Here is a 10765-nt window from a genome sequence, read left to right on the forward strand (position 1 = left end):
GTCCGTTTTGGGTTGTTAAATTCCTGGGTTATGTTAGACCCAAAAAAGGCAACAAGTGGAGTAGGGGTTCGCTTATAAAAAAAAAATGGAGTAGAGGTTATGTCAAACTAGACCGAATTGTTCTGATATTATGTTCTGAATTTCATCCCACTTCATATCAATACATGACAACAATATTGTTTACTTTGGATTATTCAGTTTCTGATGATGCATCAGGCCCGCACCCATGGATCAAAGTCCAACTCACTTGGATTATGAAAAAGTTTTGTTAGTAGTAAGGACTAAGGAGTGGGTTTATCATTATAAACCAAATGGGATTCTCACATCTTTTCAATATGAGATTCCTAACAGACTCAAGTACAACACCAATCAAATTCCTAGAGATCACTCTCAAGGTCAAGGGGTAGATTATCTTGTAACCACTCAGCAATAGCCTAGTTGATAATATCTCTAGAGGTTGGAAGTTCTAACCAACCAGTTGAAATATTTCTGTATAAAATCTTGGTTTTGTGGGTTAGTCCCACTTCCGAGTCCCTACATGCATGAGTTTTGACTCAGTCTTGACTATCTTTCTTTGTAAAATCTTGATTTTGTGGTTTAGTCCCACTTTCGAGTCCCTACACGCATGAGTTTTGACTCAGTCTTAACTGTCGTCATCATGATACGGACTGTTCTGACGAATGCTGATGATCCCTCAGTTACCTAAAAAACGAGTTGATTATCATGCCAAACTTATGTAACCTTTTGTTCTACACTTTGTAGCCGCGGCTTATGGTTTGACAATGTCAAATGGAAAAAAGTCACCAGGCATGAAAGTTTGAACCTTCGATGCTACTTCTGCTTGAGAAAGTCAAAAGTGGTGACCAAATTATCCACAAAAGGATTATGCGAATTTTCTAACACCATCTGCTCAAAATATCTGGTAAAATACTAGAATAGGTACACAAATATTATCTAACCGGATAACTAGAGGTGTTATTCACATCCAAAGATGTAGGGACTTATTCATTCCTTATAAGGATAAGCTCACTCATTTACAATTACTGAAGCTTTTTTCCTGGCTAGGTAAGTTGGGTTTACCCACTCGTTAGGCTTGAGAGAAACAAAATCGTGCGAATCCTATGTATCCATATAAATCGGACAACCCAAAGCGAACAATATATAGTTGGTTGTATGGTAATGGGAGCAGAAGGATCAAGAGTTTCTTAGGTCAAATTTTGTATCGAAATTGAATCCCTTATTAATTTCTATTCCAATATTCTATTGGGTCTTCCGTGCTTGAAAGGGATTTGATTTGATCCCTTGATTTTTCTTCTTCGCGTTTCAACTTTCAAGCGGGGTCTTAATGCTTAGTGCGACAATTCTACGGGCTGCTTGTGACTTGTGAGATGCGAATACTCAAGAAATTGTTCAGAAGATGCCTATGAATATGACTGGATAACCTCCAGTCTCTACAGACAAACAAGAACCAGAATGAGTTCTCTCACTTCACTTGGCTTCCTCTCTATTTTCCTTCCTCTCACTTCTGCAAACTTACTGTTCCAGGTATTTCATGAACAAAACACAAGAAACAAGCCTGTTCTGTTAGCTATATATGCGGGAACTTTGCATAATTTGTTAATTCAACTGCTGCAATATTTTTCTTGACAGGGTTTCAATTGGGAATCATCTAACAAGGCTGGTGGATGGTACAATTCACTGAAGAGCACAATTCCTGAACTGGCTAATGCTGGAATCACCCATGTCTGGCTTCCTCCTGCCTCACAGTCGGCAGCACCCGAAGGATATTTGCCTGGAAGGCTATACGATCTGAATGCCTCCAAGTATGGATCGGAGGCGGAGCTAAAATCGCTAATCGGGGCATTTCATGAGAAGGGTATCAAAGTGGTAGCTGACATAGTTATAAACCACAGATCTGCTGAGAAAAAAGATGGCAGAGGAATTTGGTCCATATTTGAAGGTGGAACTCCGGACGACCTTCTTGACTGGGGTCCATCCTTCATTTGCAAGGATGACACTAACTATTCTGATGGAACAGGATATCTTGACTCTGGAGAAGGCTATGATGCCGCACCAGACATCGACCATCTCAATCCGAGAGTGCAGAGGGAGCTGTCAGAGTGGATGAACTGGTTGAAATCTGAAATCGGATTCGATGGATGGAGATTTACTTTTGTTAAAGGGTATGCACCAAGTATTCTCAAGTTCTATATGGAACTAACTAAGCCAGATTTCGCAGTTGGGGATTGGGATGGAGACAGAGAAGCCTTGAAAGATTGGGTGAGTGCTGCTGGTGGGGTGGTTACAGCATTCGATTTCGCCACGAAAGGGATTCTTCAAGCTGCGGTGCAAGGCGAGTTACAGCAGTTGAAGGACCAAAATGGGAATCCTTCAGGACTCATTGGCATTTTACCTCAAAATGCTGTGACTTTCATTGACAATCATGATACTGGTTCTACTCAAAATATTTGGCCATTCCCATCAGACAAAGTCATGCAGGGTTATGCATACATTCTCACACATCCTGGTACTCCGACCGTAGTAAGTAACTTTGCCGTAATGGTTACTCAGATTGTGACTACTTTTATATATGTCTAGACTGAGACATAAATTATTGAAATGTTTTGTTTATTTTTTGGCAGTTTTATGATCACTTCTTTGACTGGGGATTGAAGGAAGAGATCAGTAAATTGACTGCAATCAGGAAGAACAATGGGATTAGTAGCAGAAGCACTGTGAATATTTTGGCAGCTGAATCTGACCTTTATGTGGCAGCTATTGATGACAAGATCATGATGAAGATTGGGCCAAAGATGGATCTTGGAAACCTTATTCCTTCAACCTTCCAGGTTGCTACTTCTGGAAATAATTACGCTGTATGGGTGAAAAAATGAAGAACATGAATTCTTCTTCTATGAATTGTATAATAATCTCTCAAAACCCTTGTTGAAATAAAATAAGAGATGATTAATTTACGCTTGCATAGAATATATAGCCACCTAGTCTCTTAAAAACGACATCGTTTGAACAGTGTACGGCGTCTTATTTGCCAAAAAAAACTATTTACATTCTAAACGGCCGGCAAGGGAGCCGTGCACGATAACTAGAAGCAGTTGATGGCAACGGTCAAATATTGCGCCAGAGGCAGGGGATTATGAGCTTAGCCTCCACGATCCGTCTCTCCTACTTCCACTCTTCGCTAAAATCTTACATTGAAAGGCAAGAACCAAAATCTGCTCTGCTTCTTTTGCGCCAGTTTTTGCAGTTCACCGTGAAACCAAATGACTTCACGTTCTCTTTACTTCTCAAATCCTATGCGTCATCTTCCTCGGCTTTGAATCCGATAATTGCGAAAATAGAAGTCAATCAAACCCGAACCCACTTGGTTAAATCGGGTATTGATCAGTTCGTGTATGTGAGCACTGCTCTGCTCGACTTGTACATGAAACTGGGATGCATGGAAAGTGCACGGGGAGTGTTCGGCGAGATGCCACAAAGAGATGTTGTGTCGTGGAATGCTTTGCTTTGTGGGTACTCGCGAAATGGGTATGATATTGATGCCTTGGAGCTCTTTGCTCAAATGCTTAGGGAGGGTTTGGCTCCTCGGATTACCACCTTGGTTGGCTTGATTCCTTCTTGTGGGAGCTGTGATAATTTGTTTCCAGGGATGTGCATTCATGGAATGGGAATTAAGGCTGGCATTGATTTTGATTCTCAAGTAAAGAATGCACTAACTTCGATGTATGCTAAATGTGGGGACTTGGGAACCGCAAAACTCTTGTTCGTAGAGATGGAGGAGAAAACTGTTGTTTCTTGGAATTCCATGATTGGTGCCTATGGCCAAAATGGTTTCTTTGATGAGGCTTTGCTTATGTTCAAGCGGATGCTGGAGGAAAGTTTTGAAGTAAATTCAGTTACAGTACTGAATCTTCTGTCAACAAGTAATTATGCAGAACTAATTCACTGTTATGTGATTAAATCTGGACTTAACAATGATGTTTCTGTAATTACTTCGTTAGTCTGTGTGTATGCAAAATGTGGGGATACGGTATCTGCAGAACTGCTTAATATGTTGTCGCCACATGATAATTTGGTATCCTTGACTGTAATTATCTCCAGCTATGGTGAGAAAGGAAATTTGTTTCCATTTTTAGTCTTTGGATTTGTCCATCATTTAATCCCCTGCAAAACCCATATGGGATTCCAATTAAGCTATTCGAATTGTAATTTCTTGACTCATTTTGTGTCTTTTTTACATTAATATATAGGTTAAGTTGAACAACAGTAACATGCGAGGAACCTGTGTATTCATCCGAATGAGGGTCCTTACAATAAAAATCATTGCAGCTTTCTTGCAATTTTAATAAGAAGCCTCTACAGTGGTCATCACATACGTCCGGACGGTCCAGTGTTTTTATCATTGCAATTTTCCTACAATTTTAATAAGAAATCCCTGCAATGACCATCACATACGTCCGGTGCGTTTATCATTGTAGTTTTCCTACAATTTTAATAAGAAATCCCTACAGTGACCATTGTCTGCGTCCGGTGTGTTTATCAGTGTGAGGTGATGGCCACTGCAGGGACTTCTACTATAGGACCCTTAGCCATGTATTCATGTGTGGGGCCCCTTAACCCTGTATTCACGTGCGTTAGAAATCATGGTTTGGGCTATCCATAGATGTCATTCCATTGAGCATTTCTGTCGGAGACTGCAAAAACAACCATCTGTTGTGGTATGATTGATCAATAAAGAAAAGAATTCAGTCCAAGGAGGTCACCTCTCAAGAACCCAAAGTTATGCTGAATACACTGAATACTGGAATACACTGTAAGTTGTTCCTCTCACGTACCCCACAAAAGATCTGGCTACTTGAGCATCTGCATGGGTATCCTGTGTCATCTTGTCCTTGATTTGTGTCTGCTGTTATGATACGAACAGTCTATGAGGCAACGACACCTTATTGTATCAACAGGAAAGAAGGGGCCACATATCTCTGTTTCTCTTCAGTCTCCAGAATTTTACAGCGTAAAAATCACTTTCAAACAATAAAAATGTGACCCATGGTTTTCTTTCAGGTATGACCCAAGTCTTCTTGTTGCAGAACACGGCTGGTGCTTGATGCTGGATAGAAAAAACTGATTCCACTGTCAGTGAGCTCATGATAAGCCACGCCATTTTTCTTACATCCATTATCCATGATCCTGTGGATGTTCTTAGAAAATATAATATCATCTTGAATCCTTGACAATTCGTTCTTGCATCTTACTGCGAAGGAATAAATCGAGATCATATTTCTCTTCTTGATTCTACAACCGAGACAACCGTAATTTTTCGAGCCCTGGACACCACAACAAAGTACGAACTAAACTTGCATTTGATACGAACCTCTACTGCCGATCTACAATGTTTGCTTTGATTAGGAAACACTTCAAATGCAATGCATGTTAGTTCGGATATCTATTTTTTCAGAATGGCAGTTTTTCACTAAAAATATTCATTAGGATGCTGCATATTAAGTTGCACTGCTGCAGCGAGTTCCAAGTAGCTACCAGATTCCGGCGACCCGAGCAAATTACATTGTTTTAGAAACAATGTAATTTGTTGATCCTGTCATCCACCCACCTTCAACAACATTTTCGACCACCTGCATCAACAATGTAAATTTTTTATCCTTTTTTTGCATATTTGGAAGTTACATTGTATTGAAAGCAGTGTAACATTGTGTCTACAACCATTTGGACTATTTACAAATTAAATTGCTTCTGAAAAAATGTATCTACCTTATTATTCTTAACTGGTTTTTGGACTATTTTTTCTACAGTTTATGTTTGTCTATTTTGAAAATTACATTGTTTTGAAAACAATGTAATTGCGGGTCTATTTGGCAAAAAAACAAATGCTATCGCATGTCTATATGCAAAAAAAAATGTATTATCATTCCTTCAAAACAATGTAATCACATGTCTGTTTGGCAAAAAACAATGCAATCTCATGCTTGTGTTAAAAAAAAATGCAATTGCATTTCTGTATGAAAAAAAACAATGCAATCGCATGTAATACAAATGATTTACTTGTCTATTTGTGGTTAATAAGAGATGATGAAATCATGAAAGGGGAGAGAGAGAGAAGTGGGAGATAAAAAGTGTGTTTAATTTTTAAATTTGAACAAAAGAGAGGAGGGAAAGAGAAGAAAGAAATTTGATTTTCAAAAGATATGTCATGTCAATATCTATTCGATGTCATCATGCCTATGTGTGGCAATAGAGTTGAGATAATTTGGGTTAAAAAAAGTTAGGCGATGTAACATTTTCCTTTATGAAACTTCATTTTCATTTTATTTTCTCAGGGAATTTCTTATTGCGACTTATGTGTGCACTATAGATACAGCAACAAAAATATTTCTTTGAACTTATTATGGAAAATATTTTGTTTCTTTATAAATTAAGATCTGATCTTCATTAATTTTGTCATTGGTGAACGTGCTATTATTGCAATTAATTTCGTCACCTGCCCAACTGAAATTGCCATTTCATTCATTTATGGACGCGACTCCTCGCTTAATTTGATAAAACCCAGAAGCAATTCTACAGCCAGTCACATCTCTATTGCTCAAATTCTGAGTTTTGAAGCGAACCAGTAATGGCGTCGAACACTGAGCTCAAGTCTGACGCCATTTTCGACCTCATGAAACATTTCTTCGAAACCGACGAAGGTAAGAAGGTCGTCCAGAAGGTCAACCTTGTCTATCAATTCAATATCGCTCCTAAGGTCTACCACCGCTTTCCCTTTCCGTCTCTTTTTTTTTTCCTTTCATTATTATTGCTCTTTGTTTGATTGAAATCCGTATTTATTTTCCCGTTCTGTGATTGAATTTCAGAAAATTGGGTTCGATGAGGTGGCTTACACCGTTGATCTCAAGAAAGGAGAGGTCAAGAAAGGTTGGGGATTTTGCTTTTTCTTTCCTGGAACTTTCTTATTGTTGATTCGTTATCTGGGTTTTCTCTAATTCGTATTGAATTCTTCTTCTAAACTCTGGCTGCGGTTGTCTCTGCCTTGTTATGACGAGTTTGATGGTTCTGAAATTGAATGCTTGTGTTCACTCTTGGACCTTCTCCTAGGTAACCACTGATTCTTAAATCTTTAAAAAAGACTGGCAAACAATTGATCAAACTAAGATTGACAAATAATTCCCGCCAAAATCCAAATGGAAGTGTTCGATTCATCTGTCATCCTATTTTGTGTCCTACCCAAGACAATGTCAGACAAAGATTTTTGTCTATAATCTCTGGTTCTCACATTAACTTATATAATTTCTCACTCCAGCGCTGGGTTTTAGAGAGTTTTTTAACTGTATGGAAGTGAGTTTGTCATTGTAAAGTTACTTGTTGGACTATTTGGACTACTTGAGACATTTGATATATTTGTATCAATATTCATTGATATTGTCCTGCTTGGGGGCACTGGCATTCTTTGGTGGTCTCTTTATGTGTAACAAAAGTTCATTATGTAACGGCTCATATGTAAATATGACTCATATTGGTAATTGAAGCAACCGGCTTGAAAAACAATGAAGTCGCCACCAATTGATTTTTAGGATGTAATTGGACATCCGTTCTGGTCTATGAGAAAAATGGGCAAGGGGGTCTATTGAGCATGGGGAAGGTGTTAGGCACCCCATAACTCCCGAAAAACGGTTACCTTTGAATGTTTTCCTATTTGGCTCTAATTTGTTTTTGAAAATCTCATTTTGATGGGTCTTATTGGAATGTAAATGAAAAATCCACTTGGAGTGGTTTGTAGAACAAGGTGCACAGGATCATCGGGGCCATTCCCGACTTGGCCAAGGATTGGAGAAAACACCACCTGAAGTGGGTTTGGATATTTGAAAAAAAATGGTATTTTTGAGGACTTGGTTGATGTACCAAAAGGGCCCACAATCAAGGAATAAGATTCAATTCAAGCCTTACTCACAATTATGTTCTTCATAGAAAAGAAAGAATCCATTTAGGGCTCATTGAATGGGCCAAATATCTTTAAACCCACCTTTGAATCATTAAATAAATTCTCCTAATCCCTAAAAACATATTTGTTTTCCAGGTCCACGAAATCCAAATGTTTCGAATGAATGCCAATGGAACCCCAATATCTTGAAGACTCCTTGGTATTTAAATGAAACATAAGGGTTCCATAATTTAGTCTTGGTGTGTTTATTAATGTGAGACGGCTTGGATTAATCCAATGACTAACGAGTTGCATTCATTTTCGTGGAATTCAAACATGACCTAGCATATGTCTAAGCATCATGGCATAGTATGACAAATCAAAATCCTAAGCATGCATTCTAACGCAATCATCATTCACAAAATCATCTCCTAATGTCTATATGCTTCTAGCACCCTAAACATTTATGTATGCATTTCCACTATTTTCCACTATACTATTACAAAGATTTACATTCTACAAGGATACGTGACAAAAACGAAATTTATACAAATGTACAAAAACCCAATATTGCCCTTGAGACCCATTGCTCCAATCCGGCCCAAATCCTCTAGGTATGCCTCTTGGTCCAAGCGGTCCCAAGCCCGATCCAAGCCCAACAAACACAAACATAAGAATGGAGGGTTAAATGGTGCTCAAATATCATAAAACTCAAATCAAATTAATTCCATATATATATTATAGACATGCATACACAAACACATATATACAAACACAAATGAAATATATATGTACACACCCTATATATACACACACACACCACATATCTATATATACACCACACATATATATATATACGCACATACAGATATATATATATATATACACAATATATTGCACCCATATATACACACACTATGTATATATAAATCAAGACTCAAATAGCAAGCCAACAAAGCTCATGCTAAGGACCCCATCGCCTGATATTAGAATAACAAACAATTCAACCAAGAACATCACAAAACCAGCACCCGAAACCCAGAACATCACATCCATAAACCAAAATCTGGAAGAAATCCCAGAACATGAACCATAAGATTCAAAGATACAAAACCGGAAATCAAACTAGAAACAATATCGAAAAATAACACAGAAATTGTCGATTATTACCTCTCCTTTTCTTATCTCACGAATCTGTCAATGCTCTGATTCCGATCCCGCCCGATTTCTTGTGCAAACCTTCTTTCTCTCTATTTTTCTTTTCCTCTGCCGCAGCCCCCAAACCTCTCCTTTTTATTTTTTCTCCTCTTCTCTACTAGTGTGCGACACCCCTCCCTCCACCAAAACATAGTCTTCTCTTATTTGTCTTTTTTCAAACATCACCGAAAGTCTTCTTATTTGTTCCTTTTTTCTTTCTTTTTTTTTCTCAATTTGTGCCACACCTTTCTCTATTGGTTCCCCACTTTCTCTCCCACATTTTCTTCTTTTCTTTCTTTTTCATTTTTTTTTCACCGTCTCCTCTTTTGTCTTTTCTTTCTTTTTCTTTTGTCCTCCCACGATTTTCTTCCCTCTTTTTTTGTCCCTTTTTACTTTTATTTTTCACACCACCTCCCTCTCCTATCATTGTCTTGTTTTTTTTCCTAACTTTATTTTATTTTATTTTTATGTTTTTTTGTTTTCTTTTATTCCTAAATATTTTCTAGAGTTATGATTCATTAGTGGGCTGGACCAAAATTTTGGGAACTTGTGGGCTTATGGATCAAAGAAATGGATTATGAATATTTGTGTGTTCATGGGCCAAAGAAATAAGTTTTATAGGCATGTGGGTACAAAAACGGGCTTTTGAATTTTTGTATTGTTTTTGGCCGGACGAAAACCGGTTACTACAGTAATGAATTTTTTGTTTGTAGTTCAAGCAATTCATTACAAAAACCTTTTAAATTTCAGGGGCAGTCGAAGGAAAAGTGGATGCCACCTTTTCCTTCAAGGATGAAGATTTTGTGAAGCTTTCCACGGGGAAGTTGAATCCCCAGATTGCTTTTATGAGGTATGAACTATACATCCCATTCAAATATGTCACTCCTTCCTCATTGTTTGATGATTTTTATTCATAATACACTATTGTTTTTGTGATATTTGATGGATACAGGGGTGCCATAAAGATCAAGGGCAGTCTGAGCGCAGCTCAGAAATTCACTCCTGACATTTTCCCAAAGCCTTCAAAGATGTGAGGATACGCATACGCTGATGGAACAATCCATATTAGGATTGTTACAAAATGTTGGTAAAACTGCATTTTAAATGTCAACTTTAATCTATGTATTAGTAGAAAAGTATGAGTAGTTGGTAGGCATCCAACATCCATCCTTGATAATGCATCACGTTTCTGGATTTATCATTGTACTAGAGAGGGCCTTGAATTATGAAGTTTAACAATCCTCCTTTTCAATCAATTTGAAATCTTTTGTTTCTTTGATTCAAATACATGTTAGCTTTCAGCTTTGTTACCACAGTTGTTTTCTTGGAAGGTTACTTTCTGGTTGTGTTATGTTTTTGCGCTGCATGAATTGAGTATTGCCTCTATGGATTCATAGTTTTAGGCCAACCTTGGAGCATGCTGTAAGTAATGCTTGGCCTTAAACAGTACTTAGGGACGAACAGATTCAAGATCTGCTCTGTTCTGGTGGTATCAAGACCGCGGTATATAATACCGTTCACTCCATCGATCGTTTTTTATGTATTTGTTAATCTAGACGAACAAGTTTGAGCAATAATTTTGCACTTCTTTTACAAGTATTGACTGTTGAGGGTCACTCATTT

The 10765-nt window shown here is 37.9% G+C and overlaps 3 protein-coding genes across 4 annotated transcripts; all 3 read left to right on the forward strand.

The window, feature by feature from the left end:
- Positions 1–1276: 1276 nt before the first annotated feature.
- On the forward strand, positions 1277–2983 carry LOC120008543 (alpha-amylase-like). Of its 2 annotated transcripts, XM_038858917.1 has the most exons (4): positions 1277–1545; positions 1651–1960; positions 2039–2541; positions 2643–2983. In XM_038858917.1, the coding sequence occupies exons 1-4, from the start codon at positions 1474–1476 to the stop codon at positions 2892–2894; spliced, it is 1137 nt and encodes a 378-aa protein (XP_038714845.1). In that variant the 5' UTR covers positions 1277–1473; the 3' UTR covers positions 2895–2983. The 2 variants fall into 2 exon arrangements, with proteins under 2 accessions (XP_038714845.1, XP_038714844.1); XM_038858916.1 differs by having other exon boundaries at positions 1651–2541.
- A 171-nt stretch (positions 2984–3154) lies between these two features.
- On the forward strand, positions 3155–4914 carry LOC120008814 (pentatricopeptide repeat-containing protein At2g04860-like). Its single transcript, XM_038859178.1, has 4 exons — positions 3155–4105; positions 4269–4322; positions 4562–4639; positions 4756–4914. Exons 1-4 carry the CDS (start codon positions 3155–3157, stop codon positions 4912–4914), a joined length of 1242 nt encoding a protein of 413 aa, XP_038715106.1.
- A 1558-nt stretch (positions 4915–6472) lies between these two features.
- Positions 6473–10427, forward strand: LOC120009400 (non-specific lipid-transfer protein-like 1). Its single transcript, XM_038859985.1, has 4 exons — positions 6473–6772; positions 6882–6942; positions 9893–9992; positions 10095–10427. Exons 1-4 carry the CDS (start codon positions 6644–6646, stop codon positions 10174–10176), a joined length of 372 nt encoding a protein of 123 aa, XP_038715913.1. The 5' UTR covers positions 6473–6643; the 3' UTR covers positions 10177–10427.
- Positions 10428–10765: the final 338 nt, after the last annotated feature.

The sequence above is a fragment of the Tripterygium wilfordii genome, chromosome 11 (genome assembly GCF_013401445.1).
Source record: "Tripterygium wilfordii isolate XIE 37 chromosome 11, ASM1340144v1, whole genome shotgun sequence".
Classification (NCBI taxonomy): Eukaryota; Viridiplantae; Streptophyta; class Magnoliopsida; order Celastrales; family Celastraceae; genus Tripterygium; species Tripterygium wilfordii.